The sequence below is a fragment of the Trematomus bernacchii genome, unplaced genomic scaffold (assembly GCF_902827165.1).
Source record: "Trematomus bernacchii unplaced genomic scaffold, fTreBer1.1, whole genome shotgun sequence".
Taxonomy (NCBI): domain Eukaryota; kingdom Metazoa; phylum Chordata; class Actinopteri; order Perciformes; family Nototheniidae; genus Trematomus; species Trematomus bernacchii.
Window position 1 is genome coordinate 8,993,990 of NW_022987313.1, and position 26,983 is coordinate 9,020,972.

Below are 26,983 nucleotides of genomic sequence, written 5' to 3' on the forward strand. Positions count from 1 at the left end.
AGAGTAAAGACATCATTGACATTACAAACCTGAATAATAGGGCTCGTTTTGTTCCCTATCTGTGTGGACAAACAAAAAGGTGTTACTGTATGCCTCTTTTGATATAATGGGGCAGTTAAAACAAATGTACATATTGTGTCTTAAATACCTCATAATTAAAAGTGTGCTCATGTTTACTGAATTTAAAATTCCTATCATGAACCAGAACATGTAAAAAGACAATTAGAAACTAGAAAACACCAAACATCTAAACGCTTCACTTTTAAACATTTTATAGGACAATAATTGGGCGAACAAACATTTCACAGCACGAAACAAACATACAGAATAACTCTTTATATTTGTGTTTATGAGACTTTGTAATAAAGAGCATAGTTTTAGACTGTAGAGTCATCTGTGTTCTTTGGTGGATAATGAATAAAAAAAAATTCTAGGAAGTGGAATCATTTATGAGCGTATACACATACAGATGATTGTCATTTAGCCTGACAGTAAAGATACTAACTAAATGAAACCTCCATGTATAGATCGTTCGTGAATTAAGTAGTTATTAACCAGCACAGATTCATCACTAACATGACCTTCCGTCCGACCGTTTGATTGCACTGAAGTGTAAAATGTCAGTTTAAAAACACGAAACCCAATTGTATGTAGTCTATAGAGAGGGTTACAGTGAGAAATGAATGTTCAAACAGATCTCATGTTCTTCAAGGCAAGCAGCAGCACTCTAGGAGCTGGTCACTTTGAGGTGCGATGGAAAACTCGGGACTCAGTTACGCTTCTTCTGTCGAGCTCCGACTTGCTCGTGTGACTCTGGGATGCACTGATACCCAATCAGCATTCCTATGATGGAGAAACCTAGAAAAACACATAAAGATGCTATTAGGATTTAGAAGAAATATGTTTTAATACATTAAAACCCGTAAATGTATAATTAAGGGGATACTGTATTTCCTATCACTCCTCACTCACTTGCAACAATGAGAGGAGCCATGACCCCGATGGTCAGAGGAGCAGTTTTGTAGATGAAGGCTTCGGACAGGAAGTGGCCTAACGCCAGCACAAATGTCCATAAGGTGATGTGATAGAGCCTGCAGGAGACACAGTGAAAACAAACAGTAAGAAGACTGCCAACAGAAACACAAAAGGAGGTGCAGAAAGTGAGAAGCTGTCGTTACGTTTTGTTCTGGATATCAATGGCACAGGAACAGCGGATGATCGATGACAGTAACGTCCAAATCCCAAATGTTCGAGCTTGGAGACCATTAACTGAGGAAATTAAATGTAAACAGAAACTCAGGAATGAAAGAGTAAAAAAAGGAACCATTATATTTTCCAACAGAGACCACTTGGTGAGCAATGCTTATCATTGTAACTGCAAAAGGGCCAGTTGAGTACATATCTCTAAATCTTCAAAAACAAAATGTAATATATTATTGTGAAAAATGTCGTTTTGTAATGTGCCAATATTGAGTTTCCTCATCAGACTTCTTTTAAATCACAAATATTGATATTGGCCCAACATCCAATAACAGTGTGGACCTAAACATTAAAGATGGTTTTAGATGTTTGGGTTATGGCCTCTTAATATTCCTGACTGTTTACACTGATAAACAGTCCAAATGTTGTCTTAGAAGCTGACACAAATTTCAGATATTCCTTTTCTATTCAATGCTATTTTATAAACACCTGCCAGCACCAACATCAGGCTCATTCGAGTAAAATGTGTTTTGATGGGACATTTCATGTTGTACTGTGCATTGGTGTTGTCAATAAAACCTGCTTTCCTCACCAAACTCTGGCGTGCCTGTGTAGAGCTTCTCTGATAAAAAACTGTGATCTCGGAAGCTCTGCACGGTGTTTCCCATCGCGATGACCGAGACCATCAACAGCCAGCTCCGCAGGACGTTCAGAAAGCGACCCATGTTTTCTTTTTTCAAAGACGGACCTGTCACAGAGAAAAAAACATGATGTTATTTATCGGTGCAGGATTCACATGTTCAAACTGAAGGCAAATGCATGTGCAGCTCGATGGTCATTTAAAAGCAGAATAACAGGTGTACAGTATGTGGTATGTTACCTGACTGACACACCACAGGACTGTCTAACAAGAGATATTCAGCAATAACTAACGTGACGTAGCAGGCTAACGCTGCTTCAACCTGGTTAACACAATTAACAAGCCTTAAGATAACAAATAATGATAGTATCAACAATATTTTGTTCTTATATTTACCTGGCGGCCTTTATAAAACTACCATGTAAACGTGTTCCTTCGACAGAAGAGAGAACTTCGCATTAAATGAGACTCAAACAAACCCAGTATGATGTTATTCTCACAACGGCAAGTCTTTCAATCTTGAACTCTGGGGTTGACCAATAGCAAAGCTTAAGAAATGGCTCCATTCAATCGTACCATTCATATGATTGGCCCATACGAGCAGTCAGGTTCCGCCTACCTCCTTCGCCAACCAATAGAAATCAAGATATCAGGTCACCTGCAGCCTGAAGGCTAGGCTGTGTTCGAACAAAGAGTATATGGCGAGCGAGAGAGTGATTTTTCTTGTCTTATGTTGTCGTGAAATCTGGTCAAGCATAGACAGTGCAGAAGATGTATTTTATGTTCCCGTTTGAAAATGATATGCTGTACAAAAACACAAAGGACTGAATAGCCTATATTATTATTACCATTTTAGTACATCGAGTAACATACAATTACTGTCACGTCCACCGTACGTCCAACCACTGAATGCAAAGCAAAGTTTGGTAATTTGGACAAATAAATATCGTCCTGGACAGCGCATGCTCCCTGCTCTGTTGCCACTCAGTTGTTGTAGTTACCAGGAAGATTAACCGCGATGATCAACTGGCCCTGGTGATAACAGCTAGCTTAGCAGTTAGCTGGCTCTCAGAGTTAAAGGCAAGTTTGCGTTTGTGTGTGCTTGTATTGCATTTAAAAAACGTCTCGAGCTAAGCATACTTTACATAGCTAGCTTCCTGTACCTGAAGTAGGATGTCAGTGAGTGTTATTAAGCTAACGAGTGTTTGGCTGCCTGTCTGGGTTTAGTCTTAACTGGACGTGTAACGAAATATAATTTCACTACAGGTAGAGCTAGAGGTACAAAGCATATGTTCTCGGTTACCTGTGCTAAATGTGAAACACTACTTCAGGACATTGCGAATAAGCATTCTTTATTCGCTAGCCTCTGTATTAATATTATATTGTTCATGAATGGACATTACAGCTATACAATTGCAGGTGTTCTTGCAGTTGGTGTTGGTAGCGTCAGGTGCCATGGTGAAAACTAGACACTTGATCCCAGGGAGACCTCGTCCTCCTCTCTCAATGTGAAGATGCCTGCTGTGGTCCGTGGTAAGGAGGACTCTGAGTCCTCCTCAGAAGACGAGCAAGAGTAAGTGTTTGCAAATAGTACTATGTCTACCGTAGAGTCACACAATAGAGACTATGGTGTACTGCAGTCAGCAATAGTCAATTTAATTATTCTTTCTCTATTATTTTAGCATATAATCACTGATCCTTAATCTCGATGTTAAATAAGGATTATTTCTGAACTCATTTTAATTTTGTTTCTGTTGTCATGTTTCTAATACCTGTGGTAAAGTCAGTTATTAGCCTAATAATGCAAATCACACACTTATTTTGGTGGGCTTTAGAGTCTACACAGCATTTGACACAGTCTATCGTTAGATCCTTGTTTCAGATAAGAAAAACATACCATTTGCAGGGGTGGAAAAACTCAGTGGCCTTGTTAAGCCTTTAAATAGCAGCTCTGTGCAACTTCACCACACTACTGACAACTTAAAGTGTTCATTCTTGTGCTTAACATTATACCTACCTACATCTCATATCTGATCACATACACTTTTGTGGGATGATTTATTTCCTTTAAAACAGGCTTTTCCATTGATATTTTTTGCATCGCTTTTATAGCAGTTATACGTTTGCAAACTGTGGAGACACGTATAATTTTGCTCACAGTCCTTGCAGCTTCTGGACGAGGCTCTCTGAATTACTCGGGCCTCTTTCTGTGTCAGTAAGATCCTTAGCCAACTGATCCAGCCGTAGTACCTCACTACATTTCCCTCTAAATACAGTATCAGTGTGTCACCCTGCAAACCGTAAGCATTGTTCATTTTGTAATAGCTGTATTATATAACTATTTTCTTCCGTAGTTTATTGATCATGTAATGTTATCTGTCATGTGTGCAGGATTACAGAAGAAGCACTGTTTAATAATTTAAACCAAGCTACATTTAGACAGAATGACACCTCAAGGAAACTTTTATTTTGCATAATTGATGAAAGTTTAACTGAATGACAGAGAAGAGCATCCAGATCATAGCTGCAACAGTTGCTTTAAGTTATCTTGTCTTTAATTCCCTCTTAAGCTATTCTTAGTCATACACTGGGCGACACTGTGTCTCTAACTTCCATCAGCTTAGTATAGATTGCATAGGGTTTAACCTCCCAGGGACCGGTGCTCTCTTCACTGATGGGGCTGGATTGAGATGCAACCAGAGCAGAAATGACATGAGTTTATTAATCATTATCACGCTGCTGTAGTAGAACACTTGGATTTTATGTTGCAGAAATGTAGTATTTGCAGGAGTGCATCCTTTCCGACTTCAATTCATTACCAAACAAATAGGGACAGCACATTTTATTTAAAATTGTTCTTCTGCTTAACTTGGACTCTAATGTTTTCACTTAATTTGTTATGGGGGGGTTGATATTAGTCGACATTACAGTTAAAGGTTATGACGACAGACAACCTTGAATAATGCAAAGGGTAATGCAAAGTATAGCATTACTGGCACATACAGGACGATCACAGCACATATAAAGACAAACACATGTAAGTGCATACAAGCACACTAGCAATATGGCTTTAACCAAATAATTGTAGCTTAAATAGTTATACTTTGACAAATTATCAATGTGATGGCAACAATTTGGCCTTTTGTCTGATACTTTCTCTTTTACATTACATTTCACTTGTTAGACACTTAATTCAAAGCAACTTACATATGCTCAATACAAGCGGGGTTTGAACCAGCACTCTCCTTATCTTAAGATCAACGCACTAACTCTCTGAGCCACAGCCTCTTTCCCTGTAAAATGTCCCTAGTCGTTATAGTTGTTTTTATTCAAAATAGCTTGAATATTTAAGGGACATGCAACAAAACCACCACAGTGAAAAATCTATCTGCAGCTTTGTCTGACACACCTAGATATGTAAGCTAGGGGCAGCAGTTGTTTACATGCCTCGGCACCTTATCAACAGCGGCCATGCCTGGTTGAGTTCTTCTCCATCATCATGCTATATGTACCTTATCTTGTTTTCAGCCCCTGATAAGCAGGCTGTGTCTGGTACTATCAGATAGTCTTCAGTTTTACAAGCGTGTCTATTAAAACAGCATATGGGTTTGTTATTGTCAAGCACCTCCTGGACATGTGTGTGGTTCTGTCTCTATCTGCCTGACTGAAATAAAGCTATTCACATCATCCTGCAGTGATTTGGTATGATACTGTTAATGGGAAGTTTTCTCCGTAAGATTGTTATTTTCGCAACTTTTTTTTCTATTTTCTGGATTCTTTTTTTTTAAATGTATCTTTGAATGGTTTGTCCACTAGAGACCACCCCTGCATTGCCTGGAGCGGTGTCAGCAAGGCAATCCCCGTTCTGTTGTTTCTCCCTGAAGCAGCTGTTTCAAAAGATGAGGAAATCTGCTCTATTGGAGGTACACTACAAGTCTTTGAATGACTTTTAGAAAAGTAATGGTAGGATATTGAAAGTTGGGAGCCTTTAATACATTTAATACTAATTCTATTTTGTTGTCCTTAGAGCGATATCATTTGGCCTTCAAGATTGTGCGCACAGAGAGCCGCCTGGTACGAGGACTACTCACCAATCATGGATTCCATGAGGTAATGTTCTCCAATAAATCATGCAAATTGAAAAGATTAGCCTAATAACCCTTTGGTTTTATCTGATTCAGAATCATTTAATTTATTGCCAAGTAGGTTGTCACTTGCAAGGACTTTTTTTTACTGTTTTGTTGTATACTATAGATACATAAAATAGAATAGAGCATTACAATCCAAAAATTAAAACAATACTTTTACAAATACGTTCAATTTGACACTGGCAGCAAAATGTGCAAAAATGTATAGATAGGGAATATGCACATAATATTTATGCACCTCTCGGCTCTTTATGATAATGTATGGTAGACCTCTTTTAATTTGCCTTAACATAAATATCAATGTCAAAGCTGGGGAATGCACCCGAGGAAAAAAATGACCTAAAGAGCATTAATCCTGTTTAACGAGGGCACACAATACCCATTATGGCTCTTTCATAGCAGTTACAATTAATTCCCTTTTTTTTTCATTTCGATGCTCCTTGACTCCCGCTAACCCATCATCAAAGGCAGGCGAGGGTCTACCACTACCAAACTTCAATAAGCCTTTTATTGCAAACATCTGTCTCCCCTCTCAACTGAACCTATGTGAAGTCTGCCTCCCAACGAACTGTTGGAGTAAAACAAAAATAAAACTGATAAAATAATGTCAGCGTGATGAAGATCTGTCAGTTGGCCTTTCATATGTGATCATTTCAAAAAGAGCTGTATTTCTCCAGATTATTGGTGTACGATCTGCTTCTTGGATAACATTTAACTGAGATTTCATATGTGGTGGACTTCTGAATATATATATATAAAGAGATATCTGAAACTCAACGTGGAGAGCAATGGCTTTGTTATGTGATTTTCTGAGCACTGAATCTGATTTTCTTTTTTTTTTCAGGTTCACCCAAACAGCAATGACTTTAACCTCATGTGGACCGGGTCTCACCTCAAGCCTTACATACTACGCAGCCTTCAAGATTTCCAGAAGGTCAACCACTTTCCCAGGTATAATAGAGTGTTTCAGAGTGTAAGTGTGTTGCCACTGCTTTCTGTGTTATAAATATCACCACAGAGCCATTCTTAGCCCATCAGTTCAGGCGGTGTGTTCGTTGGCTTCCACTGCAAAGCGCGCTTAGATTGGACCGGTGCCTCTCTGGAACATGAAATGAATCACGCTGTCAGGCAGAGGGCGATCTATTGCTTGTTATGTATGCGTGTATTTTTGTTCTGTCAGTGTCGAGGCTGTGAAGTGGAGTGCTGAAGCATTTTAAAACCGAGACTCTGCTCATTTCCAGGTCATATGAATTGACACGCAAAGACCGCCTGTACAAAAACATCCAGCGAATGCAGCAGACTCACGGCTTCAAAAACTTCCACATCGTTCCTCAGACCTTTGTGCTTCCCTCGGAGTACCAGGAGTTCTGCAGTAAGAACACCTCTCCTTATGTTTCTCAGAGTAGACCTCTCCTTATGTTTGCAAGCATTGCACATTCTAAACATGTACATTTGTATTTCTGTTTGGATCTCTTCCCAACCTTCCTGCCTCAATCTCAGATTGTTTTGCCAAGGACAAGGGCCCCTGGATTATTAAACCAGTGGCATCTTCAAGAGGGCGAGGCATCTACCTGGTCAGCAACGTGAGTTATCATCCTCAGACTCTCCCAAAGTTTGGACTTGGACTTGGTAAAAAGTATTTTTTTCATCTCCTCAAATTGTGCTTTTAAAAGATTTTAGGAGAGATGAAGGACATCAGTAAAAATGAGAAAATAAACATCATAATTCCACGTTTAAGATAAATCAGAATTAGGAAGCTGGTTTCACAGTGTTCGGCCTTTTTTGTTCATAATTAATGAATTATTGACAATTAATGATAAATAAAAGTGAATATCATTTCTCCAGAGCTAAAAGGCTCTCACAAACATTTGAGCTTTTCCAGAATGAACCCTCAATGTCATGCATCGCTTCATGCAACATAAACATGTCTTTTTGTCTTTCTTATCCCTTAAATCTTATCCACTGCTCCATCACGCGTTTCAGACAAATGCAGCGACCCAAAATAAATGTTTGAAGCTGGAATGAATTGATCGACATGTGTTTGTATGGATAGGGACATTGAACAGTGAAGGGGGGTTTAAACCGAGTTCTGCCACTAACCTGCATGTGAGATCATGTGTATGATTAAAGCAGTGTGTTAAGCTAACCAAATGTTGTGTGTTAAACTTTTAATACAGATTAATGAAAAACGTAGTGGTAGTTAACTGTTAGCATCATGACATACAAACATACTTTGTGACTAAAGCAGTCAGTTAGCCAGATGGTGTGTGTGTGTGTGTGTGTGTGTGTGTGTGTGTGTGTGTGTGTGTGTGTGTGTGTGTGTGTGTGTGTGGTGTGTGTGTGTGTGTGTGTGTGTGTGTGTGTGTGTGTGTGTGTGTGTGTGTGTGTGTGTGTGTGTGTGTGTGTGTGTGTGTGTGTGTGTGTGTGTGTGTGTGTGTGTGTGTGTGTGTGTGTGTGTGTGTGTGTGTGTGTGTGTGTGTGTGTGTGTGTGTGTGTGTGTGTGTGTGTGTGTGTGTGTGTGTGTGTGTGTGTGTGTGTGTGTGTGTGTGTGTGTGTGTGTGTGTGTGTGTGTGTGTGTGTGTGTGTGTGTGTGTGTGTGTGTGTGTGTGTGTGTGTGTGTGTGTGTGTGTGTGTGTATACAGCTGCCTTTGAAGTAAGTATCAACCAGTGATTCAGACATTAATACGCTTTGTGGAGTAAATCACTCTCGGCTTTTGGAGGAGCTCAACACGGTTCTAACTCTTGGAAAACATATGCACGATCCTTCTTCTTCTCAGGCATTTTTATGAAACAGTGGAAAGAATGTCAGGGCGATATTTGGAGAGAAGAAAGAAATACGTTCAGTTTTTTTTTCGGTTCAGGTTTTCTCTGAACTGTAGCCAGCACTGAGGTTATCCCCCCCCCCCTCCGTCCCATCCCCTTCTCAACTTCGCCACCTGCAACACATTTCAACCTCATAAATGACCCATCTCCCACCACCACGTTGTGTTTTTATAGGCTGTTATTGAACGTTGACCCGCTATGGCCAGTGTCGTTGCAGGCTCCAACTTTTCTTGATAATTCTTTGATGTTAATGGTTAACAGCAGGGTCACATCATCTGTGTGGAATGCTGTTGTATTTGATTGGAGTTACAGTACGGGGGATTGTGGAACATAAAATCACTACATTGGCCATAAAAATGCTTTTCATACTCTGCCAGTGAGATTTTCTATTGAGTTTGTTAGATGACACTTATCCTCTTGAAAATGCCATTTCACTTCATCTCTGTTGTAAATAATCTACAATATCCCTAGTTATGTTAATTAGTCAATTTATTACATTTTCTCCCAAACCAATGTCCGCATACTCAACACTTTGAACCGTGTTAAGGTGATAATGATCTACTGCCTTCATCTTCCTCATTGTGTTAATAATAGATTTGTTTCTGTTTATCATCTGCAGCCAAATCAGATTTCAATGGATGAGAACATCTTGGTGTCTCGCTACATTAATAACCCACTACTGATAGATGGTGAGTTCTTTTTCACAACCTAATTCCTGCTGACACATTTTAATATGTAAGAAATGTTTTGGCTTTTTGAATAAACTGTGTTTATGACTCTTTTTTGTTGTTTATAGAGTTCAAGTTTGATGTGCGGTTGTACGTGTTGGTGACATCATACGACCCTGTTCTCATCTACGTGTATGAGGAGGGCCTGGCCAGGTGAGCTGACTGTGGGTTTTTGCATTATATGTGACATGATCAGGTCACATGATGACCTGACACCATACAGGCATCAATGATCTTCTTAAAAAACAATATGACATCACAATTGATATTCAAAACTAGCACTCAATAGTGCCTTCACTTCTGCTTTTGTAGATGTTGGCCCCATAACGATACATTTGTATTTTAAAGAAAATATACCACTGTTTTATTAATTAAATTATAGGTAAGAGTGTAAGGCTAGGTATTCGTTTTTCAGTGGTCTGGTGTAAGAGATGCAACGATTAGTTAGGATTAATTCGATGAATCATCAAAGATAATCATCAAAAATGGCACAAAAGGCTGTTTTTAGCCATTTAATTATGGAGATTTCCTGCTTTTCTCTGTATCAGATACTCCTAAATATTGTTGGCTCTTGGACTGACAAAACAAGTCATTTAAAGGCATCACTTTGGACTTTGATTTTTCCTAAATGTTTTGACATTTCATACTGTACACCAAATGTTTAATCCATTTATCTAAAGAGCAATTACAGGATTAATCCCTAATGAAAATAATAAGTAGTGTCAGCCCTATCTCGTGAAGACACTGTTTGTTTAGTTAATTCACTTGAGATGCACCCACAGGTGCTCCATCAGCGCCCAGAAGGGGGCAGTCTTAACTCTTCAGACTGTGGTGGTGACTTTAAAACAAAGTGCTCTATTGTTCCAGCTGTAGGATGTGCTTATCAAATGTAGCTGATTGTGTTATTGTTCAAAGATTATCTTGGATGATTTTGTGTATATTATTTGTTTTTATTCAGAGAAAGAATAACAAATTAATCACAAAGAGGTTATTATAGTGGCACAGGTAGGTCAGGATTATAGACTAGCTCTTTACTTTGATCGGGTAGAGGTACGTGCTGGAAACAGTGTGCCACCGCCCTGTTGTTTGCTGGCTTGATGATCAACAGTGTGGAAATAAATCAGGGTCAAAATTCTGAATCCCTATTTTATCTCCTGACATTCCTTCGGGTTGTGTTGGTATTCAGGTACACGGTGTTTGCCAAGGAATTCTCACTGTTGCACATGTGGCATCCACTCCTCTCCTACACTGCCAGACTTATCTCCAACAAAACTCCAAAGTGCCCCCCCGTCACTCAGTCAAGCCTTATGAATGTGGTCACTATAGCAGATAGATATTTTGTGAGATTGTTTGATGACAGACATTTTTTTCATTTGTCCGCAGATTTGCCACAGTGAAGTATGACCGGACTTCAAAGAACATAAAGAACACGTTCATGCATCTCACTAACTACAGCGTGAACAAAAAGAGCAGCGACTATGTCAGGTAACTCTCATCGGTGAATGTGGAGCTGTTATGGGAAGCCTCATCGACTCATCCATTTATTAGAGCAGAGCCGTTTTGAAGTGCATTTCTGCCTTTCAGCTGCGATGACCCTGAAGTTGAGGATTATGGGAACAAGTGGAGTATGAGTGCACTGTTGAGGTATTTGAAGCAGGAGGGGAAGGACACCACATGTGAGTCAAAACTTCATTGTCTTCCCTTTCTCATCCTTTTCATCTTTCCCTGTTTGATTTGATGTCCATGCAAGTAAAGTGGAGGGAATTTGAACTAGTTTACACATGTTTTTTTCTAAAAGCCTGATCTGTTTTCCTTTTAGATTCAAACTAAAATGTCTATAAATGACCCAAAAAAAAAGAATGATTGGACGCTAGTGACACAAACATGTTGTGTGTTCCAGTGCTGATGAGACAGGTGGAGGACCTCATCATCAAAGCTCTACTGAGTGCTGAGCTACAGATAGCCACCGCCTGCAAGACGTATGTTCCCCACAAGACTAACTGCTTTGGTAATACTTTCATATTCTTCTTAAAATGTTTTCCACCACACAGTTTGTAATCTAATCCATCGGAGTTTACCACTAAAGTGTGTATTACCCTTGTAGGCTCTTACACTTGCACTGATCCAAACTTCAGTACCACATCAGTGCCTAGTTAGGAGTTCAAAGGCAACAATAGTAACATGTTGAGGTTAACAAAATGAAACGTTTATTTATTTTTTTAAACTACGAGCAAATGTAAAAACAGCCGAAAGATCTTAAATAATACATACAAATATAAACTAAATAATATTCTACATATTCATAATTATATTAAAAAGGAGGCAATTATAATGTTAGCATATGGATATAGGGCCATTGCAATGTGAAGCATATATATATATATATATTTTAATTTAATTTAATTTAGTTTTTTGAGACAATAAACAATAAACAACCGACATTAGCACAATACAATAACATTGTTGCCAGACAGTATGCGATCTAGAGTTATGAGAAATAAAATCCTGATTATTATGGACTCATAATAAATGCAAAGCGTATCAAGTTCACAAATAATCAAGGTTAACAGAATTAGGGTTCTCAATGTCATGTTCATTTTGTGATATTTAACCATTTGGAGCATCTTCCAGTATACAAGTAATTTCTTAGTCTTAACAAAAATGCCAGTCTCTCCATCTCGTGAATTTCTTTAATGATTTCAATCCAATGGCCTACTGTAGGACGATCGGCTTGTAACCACTTACGATGGATTGCTTTTTTAACTGCAAGAGTGAATATTTTCCGAAGTTATCTATCACTCCCTGTTAGTTCCTCTGGTAGGTCACCCAAATAAAGGACAACACATGAGAAAGGGATCTGTAACCCCAAAATATGATGCACGGTTCTCCAACTATCAATCCGAAATTGGTTTATTTTTGGGCATTACCAAAAGATGTGGAGGTAACATGGTGAAGCATATTTCTATTACTAAACCTATACCTGGTATTTGCCGGATTGTCAAGTCTCATATGATTTTATGTGAATATGCTAAAAAAAAAAGTAAACGATTGCAACTTCACAACATTTTCCTTGAGATGTATTTCCCTCCTCTGCTCACACAGTGCAAATACACATTGTTAGTCATGGTCAATACCTCAGCGCTCGCACTTCCTTTGAGTTTCATGCATTGTCCAGCAGTTCCTCCATACTCCTTCTCCAGTGAGCCGAGCTGAGCTGGTAGACAGTCGTCGCTCAGTGTGGAGCCTTCCTGCCTGTCGCTGCCCTCTGATTGGCTGCCGGGTTGTGGAGGGCCTATTGACTGAAGCAGGCATTTGTTTTCTTCACTGCGTTCCCATTCAGGTCTGCCCTGATTTAGGCTGACTGTTTTCTTGGCTGCTCTTGCCTAACAGCGGGCTCGTGTGAACTCCATTTTGGAGCCATTACCCATGTTAGTGTTGGCACTAATTGTCGGCGCTCTCTCTCTCTCCCCCTCTCTCTCTCCCTGGCAGTCTCTCTGAGATTTGGGGTTTTAGAAAGGAGCGCGTTGGCCAAGCCTCCCTCATCACCACTGTCTCTTTTTCCTCTTCTCTCGCTGTTACTGTTTGTTTATGATTCTCCCTCGACTGCTCACACTCCTTTTCACGTTAGAAAAAACAAAGGGCTGTTGCAGTTGTGACAGGCTCCTGTAGACATAATAGCCCCCCTGATTGGTGGTTGTTTGGGCTGTATGGGGCGCGCAGCAGCACCGACTCACACCGTCTGACAGCCGCCTGCATAAAGATGCTATCTGCACCCTGAGCATAACTGCTATGTTGAAAAACCACATTAGCCCAGGGTGTGAATGTTGACCATGCAGGTATTTACAGGGAAATGTGGCTTACCAAGCCTCAACCTGGCTCTCACACACACGTGATGATTAAACAACCAGATGAGACATATCTTTGGTGTGATAGAAAAACAAGTTTGTTCGAATTCTCAATCATTCACTCATTCAGATAAGCCTGGGATATTTGTTTTTACACACATTTAGTGATACATTTAGTGAAAATAGGGATTATAATCAGGTATAGAATTGAAATAAAAATGTGTTGTTGCAGGAAAATATATTACCATGCCCATGTACACACATTACTTCCCTTCACTAAGTGGGATGGCCTCGAGATTTTGTGGAAATAAATGTTTTTTACTGGTTGAGAGGTTGCCATTACTTCTATGTAAAAGAAGAAAGGAAAACTACATCATAAGTAAATCTAAAGTATACATCTAAAGTAGTTGAAGGATATGGAATTAAAAACTGATGACGGTGATATTATTCATGTGTTAGTTGTGAAACTTTGAAGGCAGCAACAGACTAATAAGATTTAATTCATATTTAGTCTCAGTCCACATTAGATTGGAAATAAAGCCATGAACAACAAAATACTGACTTTTTACTTTTACTCGTGTTTGAGGGTGTTTAAATCTGTGTACAACAATGTTGATATTTAATACACAACCCTATAGACACTTCTACAGACATCGATACTACATCAATGTCATTGTGTGGCACAGAAGCAATTAGCTTCTACACCTTCTCTATGATACTTTATATGCTGTGGTCTGCTGTGAACATACCCATTACCCTACTTCAGCTGTATCAGTTTACCATTGAGTTTAGTGTAATTTTGTTGTCTTCAAATGGCCTCAAGCAAGTTAATTACAGCATTCATAGTCTGTCTATACAGGATTAAGTTTCCTGAGACAGACACTGACGGTTCCAGAGGACCACCCTCATCCTCTCTCTGCTCCTCTCTTTCTCCCCGTGTGGTCATATTGCGTGAGTGAGTATGTATGGACAGTATGAACACAGAGACATGTAGGAACCAGAGTTTTACAAACACACAGGTCTGTCTAAGCTCCAGGGAGTCCAGTCTAGTATCTCTTAAAAAAAAACGCCCAAACCACCAAGGAGTCATGTTCAGTCCGCCCCTCCGACTCCCTTCTGCTTTCTCCTGCACTTACTACTTTTCCCGCTCCTACTGTATCCTACAATACACTCAGCATTCATCCTGGGCCTTGGCAGCTGCCAGTAATTGTAAACAGGTAAAGCTTCAGAATGCAGGGCAGCAAATACATGCGTGCTAGGGCAGCGAATGTGTTGATAAAAGCAGCCATTGTTAAGAGGTTTTCATACGCTCTCTGGCTTGTCTGGAAGGGATCATAAAGCCCGCAGGATCATAAAGCACATTATAATCTTAATTTACTGCAAATTGTTGCCTGCAATTTTAATGTCTATTAATGGCTTTAATACTATGTTTATTGTTTTCAAATGGGATTTCTTCCCTTTGCTCAAATTGCACATCCGTATCTAAATGGGCATACTGTAACTAAACCTTTTTATAGCTCCGTAATGTCTCATGTGGGAAGAAATAAAAACAACAGATTTTTTTTGTTTTACATCGGTAAGAAATGTGTGTGTGTGTGTGTGTCTGTGGGGAGAAAATACCACCCATGCTGCTCCTTACCGCTGCCGTGTGATTAATGGACAGGCTTTTTGCTGAGGGATGCTGATTACGAGATGTTTTGACTAAGATCTGATTAGCCAAGCCAAAGACCTATTTTATTACACACAAAACATTCCACTTTCTGGTCCTGTGTTCCACTGAACGTCCCTCATTAAGTGCTGAGTGTGGTTGGATCCCCCGTCTGTGAACCACTCTCCCTGTTTTACATTTGTCAGAGACTCCCACACTGCACTGCAGCACAGTGTTGTCTGCCTGTGATGACAGTGTGGCTGATTTATAACTCAAAATATGTTCAAGAGTGATTCACGGTTTGGGTCGCGCTATCATAATAAGGCTGTTGTGTTAGCCTTAATTTGTTGTCGTCAGAGTGTTTTTTATGATGATTGTGGCTCCAAGCTGCTCCGCTGTGATCACTGCACCAGCAGGGAAACTCTTCAGAGGCAGTCATATATCTCAGAATGATGCAAGAGCGATCCAATTGCCGTGGCCTATGAAGAAAACACATGAAGGAACACTTTATGTTGCTGTTGTTGTGGGCCAACCGGCTGCATGGCCAGGGCAGGGAGATTATTGTTTTTGGGCGTTTTGTCTTTTGTGGTGCAGTTTCCAGCAGCACCCATCCAACAATGAAAAAAATGAATCTCTTTACACTGTCACATATTTACTCCCCCTCCCTCTTTTATGGGTGTGATGTGGGTGTATGCTGCCTCTCCTCTCCTTGTCTGTGATGCTTGTTGTGGCCTCTCTGCGGGCACATTTAACAGCTATAGAACAAACGTGTCTAGCAGGGAGCGGGCTCATGGGGCAGGAGCGGCGTCTGCCCCTAATTGGGGGAAAATGAGCGGCACATGGAGCCTGCTTGTCGGGGGCTTGGGAGGTGGAGTAACACCTCCCCATTTTCCCCTGTTGTTGTGGTGCCACGCTGCAGCAGCACTACAGCCTCAAACCCATTTATTCCAGTACGCTGTTCCCCAAGATTAATGCATAATGTTTTATGTGCATGTTTTTATACAGAAGTGGCTAGAAGGGGATAAGCTGGCAAGTGGAAAATAAAATCTTAGTGCTCTGAGTGAGTGAGTACTGTATAGCAGTGGGGGTCCCTCCTGTCGCGCCTCAGAAGTTAAAGAAGTTAAAGATGGCAGCCGCAGCTTCAGTTGCTGCTTTTGGCGACTGATCTTGGAACCCAGCCGAGTTCACCTCCATGATGGAAATACAGTTTACAGTTACACCAATTTGACCTCATGTTGCCACCGTACAGTATGTGGACCTCATGACCCATGTTGTAAAGCCCAGTGAATATATCCCATGTATTTTCCCCAATTTAAAAATATAAATATTGATAAAACATACATTTATGTTTTTAGGAAAGTCATTAAAGAGTAATCCAATGATTTTTTATATTACACCTCTATTGAATTGCGCAACTAACAACAGACAGTTTAAAAAAAGAACGGTCAAAATGTAACCAGTGTGGAAAAACCCTGGATACTACATTTCCTTATAATGCAATTTGATAGCAGCTTGTTAGTCTCACTGTCTGGTAAGTGCTCACGTATTTAAAACCCCATGCCCCCGTTTTGTAAGAATCCTGATCCTGTTGTGTAAAATCAGTGCTACTTTCATTAAAAGACCAAATATATACACATTGTCAAGTAAAACTACTTGATGTTTGACAGCTGTATGGGTGGAGAAACTACAATTATGAAAGTCATGAAAAGTTATGTAAGTCATGTAGAGCCAAATACATTTAACTCATCCCGTTAAACTGAATTGCCCAGCCTAACATTATCCAACTGAGTGCAATATAAAGCCATTGCTCGCTGTCACGCTTGCCTTTTGTGTGCTTAACACTGGCACTGACCTGAGATGCTAGAACAAACAGTGCTGGTTATGGCAGCTTTGAAACCTCCATCCCCCCTGGCCCATTCTCAACACAGTCTATTCTTTTGAAGAGCAATGAGAAGGATTTTCCCCCTGGCTCTCTTTGTCCTATCCCTGTAAAAATACTGTGGTTTCCCTGCACGCTGCTGTTGGGTCGTTGGCGTACAGGGTGACACTCCCCAGAGCAGTGTGAGGGCTTTCTTAGTGTACATAGGCTATGTCGCAGTGAGCCATATATCAGTCACTGAAACAAGTGGGAAAATTGGAATTGAAATGGATGGATTTTTACACGTAGCACTTCCTGACCACTTTGTAAGAAGGTTTTACTGTGTCAACTCAGAGCTTAGCTATTATTGGAGTGAAATATATACAGTATATATCGTAAGGATTTGTTATTCCCCAGGTTTCTGCCACTTAGAATAGCTGTCAAACTTCTAGCTTTGTACTTCAGGACTATATGCTTTATTGCCCCAGTTGGGCAAGATACAAACGTTATGATGGGGCTGAAGCTTTCTCTGCTATCCATTAGAACGCCGTCCCTCTTGTTAATATGTAGTGACACTATATAGGCTGCCTAATCCCCCCCCCCCCCCCCCTCATGAGAAAAGTATTGACTGTATGTATGAAAATATTCACAGCCACACTGTGTTTTTGATCTGCCGTCTTGCGTAAGGAACTTCATGACAGATGAAATGTGTATGTACTTAGTTAATGTAATTGAGCCAATCCCTCAGTAGCAGGCTTCGGTGAATGTTTCTCTCTTGTGTGATTTTGGATATAACATGCGTGTAATCAGTAGCAGTAAAAGGCCATGTTGCCAAATGCCACATAATGGACACTTTAGTGACTTTGATAGCCTTCATGCTTTATTTGCAGTGAGCAGATGTAAAGAGGTTTTTCTTGTTCTGCTTCCCAGTCTGTGGTGAAACATTTTGATTCATTTTGTGTTTCCTTGTGTAGAACTGTATGGCTTTGACGTGCTCATTGACTCCAACCTCAAACCCTGGTTGCTGGAGGTGAATCTTTCTCCCTCCCTGGCATGGTGAGTGACACGGTCTTAATCATCTGAATCTTTATTTAGTTGTTTCAGGAGAATCTGTTATTGGAACAAGGTTTTTTGTTTTTTTAATATGCAACCAAAAGAAATGCTAATGAATGCCACATTGAAGGAAATGGCACATGCCCTCTGTTTGTAAAAGCATATACCCTCAGGCTAAATTCCACAAAAACTGTTGAGTCAGTCTAGTAGTAGTCAAGGTCAAGCAACAGATCTTCTGACTCAATATCTTTACCCGTTTTTTTAAAATGTCTTTGTTTCCTTTTTCAAATTCTAATTTCTTACATCAACTTATTTACAGTGATGCGCCCTTGGATCTGAAGATAAAGGCCAGCATGATTGCAGACATGTTTTCACTTGTGGGTGAGTACATGCTGAAACAATGACTAAATACAACTTCCACATTTCGTTCATGGACATTTTTAAATCCATTACACAAATGATATGCTTGTGAAATAACTGCATTAACCACCTAAGAACTTCTTGATTACTCATATGTTTGGCATAGATGCCTTTCACTTGTAACCAGCAGGTTTTAAGCAGGCAGAGACAGTCGTCTATTGTTTAATGCTTATTGTTTTCCCTTATTCCGCTCGTTGAGTTTTTGCAAACTGGCAAAAATAGCGTTATGACTTCATAATAGGAGCTCCATTGTTGAGAGAACTAACCACAGACTTCATTAATTAACAGAAAATGACTTGCGGACCAAATCGTCAACAGAGAGAATTGTTTTGTAGTCGTTTACCTTTCTTGAGAAACTGGATCCAACATGTTACTGTAAATGAATGCATTCTTTTGCATGAAAATACAAAAGAATGGCAGGCCCAAGGCTGAGATGCACTGTTTATGCAACAGTGTTTCTTGCAGGAATGAGATGAGTCTCTGTTATGTCTCCTCCCCTCCTAATTATTGCATTTAAATGCAGGACAAGAGTTCATAATACATATTAATGTTGAGGGTTAAACCACGGAGAATCTCATACTTGTGGATGAGAGTTAAAAGTTAAATAATAGACAAATATTAACCAAAGTTTCACATCTCCTGAGTACTTAATCCTTTGATTTATGCCTAATACTATTCATAGGATACATGGAGCCTGCTGATTATCAGGCGTCCATATCAACTGGCAGTGAACCATTATGTCTGTGGTTTCAGCCTAATGCTATTAAAGAAGTGTGTGTGTGTGTGTGTGTGTGTGTGTGTGTGTGTGTGTGTGTGTGTGTGTGTGTGTGTGTGTGTGTGTGTGTGTGTGTGTGTGTGTGTGTGTGTGTGTGTGTGTGTGTGTGTGTGTGTGTGTGTGTGTGTGTGTGTGTGTGTGTGTGTGTGTGTGTGTACGTGCACATATGCACGTGTATTAGCCTAGGCCATGCTGTGGCTGGAAACCCTCCCTTCCAGCTCATTAAATGAAAGCGTAGAATCATAAATTGCCAGTTATCTTTGGACTGAGACGTTACTGCGGGTATGGGGAAAATGAGCAGTGGCATGTAAAACATAGCACATCTATTATGTACCAAACAAACTAAGTCGCCGTTGGCTGATAACACTTGGGCTGCATCCCAGGCCTGTAAATAATGACAGCATTCTATTAGCATTCATTTTCCGCCTGTGTGAAGCTGTCAGCTCCGTGTTTGTAATAATTGTTGTGTTTAGGCAAGAGATTGGCAGGGGCCTGATTCTAACCTGACGGCTTAGATGAGGCAATACAAACAGCCTCAAGCTCCGAGCTGTCAATAGACTTAATTCACTTCAAGTGTTACGGCAAGATGCAACATTAACATTTTTCTCTAGCTTTATACTTTTACCATTAGTTAGCCTTGAGGGAATGTGGGAATTAATAAACAGTAGATTAGAGATTTAAACCTTATTAACCGGGTGGGAACATCTTAGCTGGAAAACTAAATGACAAACATTTTTCCCAACCCTTATCAAATACCCCTAGAATGTAAATGCATGGAGCCAAGTAGTGTATCCCAGTCCGAAAACATATCTTCTTTCCTACATAAAAAAGTTAATGGAATAGTTGAGAAATGTGAGTATTTGCTTTTTGTTGAGGTAGAAAGCAAGCAGCCGGTTAGCTTAGCTTAGCATTAAGGCTGGAAACAAGAGGAAACTATCTACCCAAGCTCTTCTGGGCAGTAACAAAAAAAGCTCACAAACATATTTTATCTCTTTTTCATATGTTCAAAAGTTCAAGGATTATGAGTGGAATGATCTGTACCTCCCTAGACTCTAGGGACTAGGGAGTAACATATACATACCCAGGCTACTTTCCTCACCTCTGGCTGCTGGGGCAGCATGTGGCTCAAATATGCCGAGCATTACCCGGCTCTCTGGAAGAAGATCAAGCTGCTTCTTCTTTCCTTTTCCACAACGAATCTGGTTGAACAGGGATTCAGCCAGGTCCTCCACATGCTGTCCAAGTACCGGAATCGCTTAGACTTGACTAACTTGGCTGAGAAACACCAAACACAGGGCTCACACTAACTATGAAAGCAAGATAGCTATTTTCTTTTTAAAGTTAAGAGGAGTCCTTGCTATTTTCCAGTAGCCTCAGATTTGTTCCTTTGTAGGCTGCTCATTTTCCGTTGGAACGCTGTTTGAATCTCAAACTTCTTACCGTTGCATTTGTTTAACATTCCTGGATAACATTTCTATTTACATGGCTTTCCCCCCCCCCTGGGTACATGTCGTATTAGGGCAATAGAGTGCCACAGTGACGCGTCCTAAAACCCGGAAGTAAGCTGCGCATGGGTTCCTTCGACAAAAAAGCAATGCAATTTCTCCATAGGATTTTGGAAAATAGCTCGAAATATCCACATGTCTACCCTACTTTTATAATTTTCTAATCTAGATTTATGATTATTTATGAAATGTGTGTCAACCACAGACCTTATTTTGAGCTATTTTCCAAAATCCTATGGAGAAATTGCATTGCTTTTTTGTCGAAGGAACCCATGCGCAGCTTACTTTCAGGTTTTAGGACGCGTCACTGTGGCACTCTATTGAAGGTAAAAACAACAAAAATAATTTTTACAATATCATATTTATTATTTTTTAGAACATTTTTATTCCGTAACTTCAATCTCAGAGAATTTGAGTTTTTATAATAACATAATATAGCAGAATATAAAAAATATATAAGAATTTAAATACTACATTTACATAATCAATATGCAATAAAAAAAAAATACTAAGAACAATAATCAATATTACAATTTAGGGGAGACAATTAGCCTACATTGTATTTGATGGGTGGCGTTAAGGGGGGCTTCTTTTGTATTATTATTTTTAAGATCTCATAGGTAATTCATTGGATTATCTCCAGGAAGAGGAAGAAAGAGTTTTCCAGAGAAAAATACTAGTTATAGTCTTTATGCTAAGCTAACAAACTGCTGGCTGTAACTTTATATTTAACATATAAGAGTGGTTTCAATCTTCTCTTCTAACTGGGGAAGAAAGCGAATAGGTGTATCTACCAAAATATGAAACTTTTCTTTTAAACAAGGTTACATCAGGGGGGGTGTGGCGTGTCACTTAATCATAACATGTCTGCCTTTTTCTGAAATGTAATATGATGTGTTTAAGTTAACATGATATTGCTAAAAAATATTGTTGACTCAGATGTAATTTATTGCCTCTGTGTCCCCCGCTCTGCTGTGGTTTCTTGCACTAACATTGGAGATCTGATGCAATATATGAAGGTCATGGGAATGAGTAACATGTTAATGGCCTGATGTCATTGATATACCCCTTTATGGCTCTTCTGTGTCCCCTCAGGCTTTGTGTGTCAAGACCCCCTATCGAGAAAACCACGCGCTGACCGAGTCCCCCTGGACCCCAGCCTCAAGCCCCCATCAGCAGGGAGAACACAGGTACTGGATGCTCACACACACACACACACACACACACACACACACACACACACACTCACACTCACACTCACACTCACACACACACTCATACACACGGCGAGAAGCCAAGCCAAGAGTTGCACTCATTCACCCTTCCTTGTGAAACATTCCCATTCTTGTCTTCATCTCTCTGTTGCTTACAATACATTCCTGCCACTGCCATTGAGCTCTTCTTCTACCCTCATGGAAAATTCACTGTAATGCAAAACAACTGCTAATGTAATTACACAGTTTGAGTGACATCAGTTTGTAAGCACTACACTGTGTGGCTTATTGTTTTATCATTGCTAATCAAGTGAATAATGCTCTCTGTAGGCCTTGTTGCCTAATGATGCCACAACAGCTAATGCGTTTGGCTCCCTCCATTCCACTACTGCACCCAGCTTTGACGCAGGATCTGCTGCAGGGAGATTACTAAATCAGACACATTTGGGCTCCACCCTATATTGTGTAAATGCCTGTTTAGACATACAGCAACAAGGTTTCATTGTTTAATGTCGATGGAGCGTGCTGTGTTCGCCTCCAGAAAGGTTAAGCAGTAAATGCTGATGCTCACCCACTCATGTCTCTTAGAAACCTCTTTCTGCACCGACGGCCGAACACAGCACAAACAGAATGGTTTGAGTTTCCCTTCGACTCAGACGTATTCATCTTAATCAGACTCAGACGTATTAATCTTCTTTTGCTTTTATTTCTTTTGCAATTCCCTGACGCCTGTTACATTACCGGTAAGAAATTGCTTTTTGCTCATTTGATTAAATTGCTTTTCTATTTGTCAGAGTCAAAGAAAGAGTCAGACGGCTTGTATCGATTCCTAATGCTTTACTTAATAGAATGCTCATTACATTAGAAAAGTAGCCTCAGTAGGCAAGTGCTTTAAATGCTGCAATGTACCACTCGTGCCAAAACTGCCAGAATTCTTCAGACGTACCTAAAACAAGCCTGATAGTAAACCACAGAGGATGTTGCAGAACCACAAGGACCGTTCCCTTCCCTTTGCTGTGATTAGAGGCAACAGATGAGTCTTTTTTCTGAAGGATTAGGCCTTGTCACTTTTTGGCTGCCGTTGTATCCCCCCCCAGCCGCATCAGACAAATTAAATGTAATCCCCCTGCTATTTAGATGACAAATTCTGTATGTGATCCTGTAGGGTTGTGCCCCTCTGTCTGGCCCGAGTTCTAACCTGAATGCCAAAGTTGTCAATCACAGCTTGGTAGTGCATGCAGCGGGGAGGAAGCCAGGAATGCCAATGCATAACAAAATGTTTCATTAATGTGTCAGGGAGAAAATAAGAGAGGATATTTTTTTTTGTTACAAAAGCTGTATTTTGAGCATTTTCTATTTATAAATGAGTGTGTTTCAGATTAGTAGGCTACTTGTTTGTTACAGATGAGGTCTTTAACAAAAGTGTTACAATTGCATTTATTCTTGCAACCTGTAGACTGTAGAGACAAAGAACTCAGTTATTCTCAAATATTGGCAAGTATTTATTTTTGGAATGACTGTTCATGGAGGGATTTCATCTTTACTCTTCTTAGCGGCAGAGGCCAGCGTCAGCCAGTAACTCAGAAACAGAGGGGTCCAAAGACAAGCTAGGACCCAAACAAGGGCAAGGAGACAGCACTCTGAGCATGACTGCTGAGGAGGTGAGGCCTTTAGGATAGTAGTTTTGTGACATGATGTGTTTGATAAAGACTTTCCAAGACAAGTACAGTGAAAACTCTTATTTCAGATCTTTTCTTTTTCAAATAAAGGTCAAAGTGTTGAGGCGGATAAAGGAAGAGTACGAAAGACGTGGAGGCTTCGTGAGGATCTTCCCCACCGCAGAAACATGGGAGCTCTATGGGTAAGCTGAGCCAAGAAGGAATACACAAGGGTGTTTGATTAAAATGTTACTAATTGTTGTGATGCACTTACACTAAATTAGTATAATCAACGCCTGATTTCTCTTCACTGTCACTCATTAAACCATCAGACCAAGGTGTAGCTTCAGAGTTTGTATTCATTAAACTCTGTCTATTATGTACCCCAAAGAAAGGCTTATAACTGACAGCGACTTTTATATTTAAAAGGGCATTTGAGCTCCTATTAGAGAAGAAATCTGTTTTTGTGCTTAATATTCATATTCCTTTATGAGGATATGAAGTTTGATTCGATCCATGGCTTGCATAGCCGTAGGGTTTTTGTGGCATTTTTAAAAGCATATTATGTAGCGGTCCGAGGGAATTATTGGTACATTTAACAGCTTGACTACTTGACAGACGTTTAAATCACAGTTTCTGCAAGTGAGAAAAAAGCTTAGGCTTATTGGTGCTCCTGCCTTTAAGAGGGTTGACATTGCTTATTATCTTTTTTCTCTCAGTGGATATCTGGAGTCCAAGACATCCTTGAACTACATGTTGGCTAACAGACTTTTCCATGGAAGGTAAGCATTTCCATTGTGGTTGGGATTTGGGAATAAATCTCCTTTATTTGTGGAAACAGTTGGAATCGACATGGCGTTTGTTTGGTCTTACCATTGGATAGGTGAGAGGAACAGCTGAGGAGACAAAGCACAGTCAACTTTTCCAGCGTGCGCCCAATGCGTATGTGGCATTTCTGCAGAGATTTGGGGCAGAAGTGGAAAGACAATTATAAATGAACTGTGGCTTTTTATTGAACCACGATTTTTGTTATTGTAATACAACATGCGTCTATGTTATTTGAATCAGTATGGGCTTGCAAGTTTTACCCACAACGTTGACAATTGCACAATATTGTTAAGGGATTTACCCCTCCAATTTATCCCATCTAGGATTTTCCAGTGATCGTAAGGTAGCCAGAATATCGCTGCAAGTTATTATTTGCTTTTTATCCTCTCCCCTTTGGAACACCACTCTCTCTCACGTCTGCTTCTGGACACGCTGCTTGACCCCATTAGTCTTTCTGAGAACTGTTTTTGTAATTGCTGATGATATTACGCATATAAATCATAATAGTTGTTACCAATGTGTTGACATGTCTTGTTCTGTCTCTCAGGAATGGGAGCGGGAATGTGCAGCTGGAGGTGGACGCCATCCACTGCTGTCACGTCGTCCAGTACGAGAGGAAGCTGCTGTCTCTGGAGGCGCGTAAGCAGAGACAGCGCCACCTGACTCATCGCTCGGCTGAAGGGAAGAAGAAATCGGGTAGGCCTGATGTGTTCTTGCCTCAATTCAAGAAACCGCTTTTTTTTAGCAGTGTGATGACATTACATGCCAAAGCACTTTTGTTTCCAATAAATAACTCCCCTGTGTCACGGTTAGGTTGGCCAAATATGACTCTGAATGAGTTCATTTTATTGTGGCAACATCAGAACCCTATTTTGAGTGTATATGTTTATTTTGTTCAAATTGTCAGTGATGCCACTGACATTTGTCTTTTTCCTGCAATGCTGTTTACCTCAGGGAAAGAATCCAAGACCTCCCCAGCGGAGAGCAGCAGTCAGGAGGGAGAGGAGAGAGAGGAGGTGAAACAAGCTCTGGAGCGGGTCTCACACAGGGACTTGGTAGCAGAGCAGAGAAAACAAGTGGCCACACCATTGGAGCGCTGCCATGGCAACCCTCTGTCCAGCTCAGAGGCAGCCATGTTCAGTGCCAGACCCAGAGTCAACCTGCTCAACATCCTGCAGCAGGGGTGGGACCTCAGGTCAGTCTTTATCACGACCGCTGCTGCTCTCATCTGCCGCCCTCACTGTGATTTCTAATATGACATGCACTAATGCACCTACCAAATAAAAAATGGTTCTAGCACTACTCATACTGTGTAGCTATGCGCTTGTGACTTTCTTTTTATTTGCAACAAAAGGGTAAATAAATGTAATTTCCTTTTTTATTGAGAGCCTTAAAGTCTGCCACAACTAAAATATTGTATAGAAAATACCTTTTTTTTTTTTCTCATGTACTACACTCTGAATCTTACATCTTTAGCTACAGCCTGACTGTTCAAGGAAGGAAGTGATAGATGACATTAACATACATATAGCTTTTAATAGCCAAGTATAAAGACATCTTCACTTTTTATATACACTTGAATTCATGAAAGACACCATATATTCCAAATACTGTCATATGACAGTCTTTACATACTACTACACCGAAGTGCAACAAAGACTGCGATCTGATGTTGACGTTAAAGTGAGCCTGAAATTATAATTGCAGGAGGAATTACAATAACAAGTCTGAGTTTGTAGAAATTCCTCAGTGCTTGCCAGGACTGTGCGTGGAACAGGGAAATTATAGTACAGCATATCAATGTTGTGTTTGACACCTTTTTCCAAAACATTTTCTTCATTTCAATGTCCAATGAGAGCACTGTTTCCAGGTTTACCCGGGTCACAAAGACAGTTTATCATGTTGATACCGATGCAAGACAAGATACAGGGTGTTTCAACAACCTCTGGGTGAAAGTGATACATACCTGTTTTCTCTTATGTCAGCTAATGAATATACAGCATTCATTTCTGCTTGTATCACAGATTCCAATGCCAAAAGTATGGTAAATGTTTTTTTAATAACTGTCGTTACGTCTTTCTTTTTCCATTGCTTTACCTATGCAGTTCTTGACGATTCCCCCCCCCCCCCCCTCCTCTCTCCAGTAAAGTGCAGGCCCGGGTGGCTTTTTCCTCCTACCTGCAGCGAGTCCAGCAAAGGCTGCTGGCAGAAAGCAGAGCCAACGCCATCCCAGCGTGGCCAGACAAGGACAACGACCAAATGGTATAATGATTTGTAATCTCCTTTTCCTAATAAACAGACAAGGCTAGAATACCTGGGGCATTGTTCCTCCCTTGAATGTATACATGATGCCAGATTTCCCCTTGTTATTATTATACTGTTACTCATATGTACCCTGGCTGTAGCTGTGTTCGAGACATTTTGTGGCCACATCATGGAAAACGTAGTCTCTGTAGAAAGTTTGGAAAGTCTGTATTGATACGACATACATCATCATCAGTGACCTCAAACCTTCGGGGGAAACTCAATGTCGATCTGTAGGTGATTACATTAAAAGGTCTCAATGTTTTTCATGGCTTTGAACCCTGACAGAAGAAAAGGTGTGGTACGATAAATCTGTTGTTTCAGGGAATTGATAAG

The 26,983-nt window shown here is 40.2% G+C and overlaps 2 protein-coding genes across 7 annotated transcripts in view; one reads left to right on the forward strand and one right to left on the reverse strand.

The window, feature by feature from the left end:
- Window positions 1–120: 120 nt before the first annotated feature.
- On the reverse strand, window positions 121–12,992 carry erg28 (ergosterol biosynthesis 28 homolog). 3 transcript variants are annotated; one of them, XM_034117081.1, is made up of 5 exons: window positions 12,674–12,992; window positions 1,793–1,948; window positions 1,179–1,269; window positions 973–1,091; window positions 121–858 (listed from the first exon to the last, which is right to left on the reverse strand). In XM_034117081.1, the coding sequence occupies exons 2-5, from the start codon at window positions 1,923–1,925 to the stop codon at window positions 770–772; spliced, it is 432 nt and encodes a 143-aa protein (XP_033972972.1). In that variant the 5' UTR covers window positions 1,926–1,948; window positions 12,674–12,992; the 3' UTR covers window positions 121–769. The 3 variants fall into 3 exon arrangements, with proteins under 3 accessions (XP_033972972.1, XP_033972896.1, XP_033973045.1); XM_034117005.1 differs by lacking the exon at window positions 12,674–12,992 and adding an exon at window positions 2,237–2,362; XM_034117154.1 differs by lacking the exon at window positions 12,674–12,992 and adding an exon at window positions 2,320–2,348.
- ttll5 (tubulin tyrosine ligase-like family, member 5) overlaps window positions 3,161–26,983 on the forward strand; it is a 45,666-nt gene continuing 21,843 nt past the window's right edge. For 3 of the 4 annotated variants that reach the window (XM_034115949.1, XM_034116190.1, XM_034116116.1), the window contains exons 1-20: window positions 3,161–3,413; window positions 5,657–5,763; window positions 5,868–5,950; window positions 6,833–6,939; window positions 7,230–7,360; window positions 7,489–7,571; window positions 9,431–9,500; window positions 9,608–9,692; window positions 10,923–11,024; window positions 11,124–11,215; window positions 11,440–11,547; window positions 17,865–17,946; window positions 18,263–18,324; window positions 21,739–21,833; window positions 23,411–23,518; window positions 23,627–23,718; window positions 24,235–24,297; window positions 24,891–25,039; window positions 25,298–25,538; window positions 26,488–26,605. In XM_034115949.1, the coding sequence (XP_033971840.1) occupies window positions 3,355–3,413; window positions 5,657–5,763; window positions 5,868–5,950; window positions 6,833–6,939; window positions 7,230–7,360; window positions 7,489–7,571; window positions 9,431–9,500; window positions 9,608–9,692; window positions 10,923–11,024; window positions 11,124–11,215; window positions 11,440–11,547; window positions 17,865–17,946; window positions 18,263–18,324; window positions 21,739–21,833; window positions 23,411–23,518; window positions 23,627–23,718; window positions 24,235–24,297; window positions 24,891–25,039; window positions 25,298–25,538; window positions 26,488–26,605 (2,037 nt within the window). In that variant the 5' untranslated portion in view covers window positions 3,161–3,354. The remainder of the gene's footprint in view (window positions 3,414–5,656; window positions 5,764–5,867; window positions 5,951–6,832; window positions 6,940–7,229; window positions 7,361–7,488; window positions 7,572–9,430; window positions 9,501–9,607; window positions 9,693–10,922; window positions 11,025–11,123; window positions 11,216–11,439; window positions 11,548–17,864; window positions 17,947–18,262; window positions 18,325–21,738; window positions 21,834–23,410; window positions 23,519–23,626; window positions 23,719–24,234; window positions 24,298–24,890; window positions 25,040–25,297; window positions 25,539–26,487; window positions 26,606–26,983) is intronic. The other variant, XM_034116036.1, reaches the window with a different exon arrangement.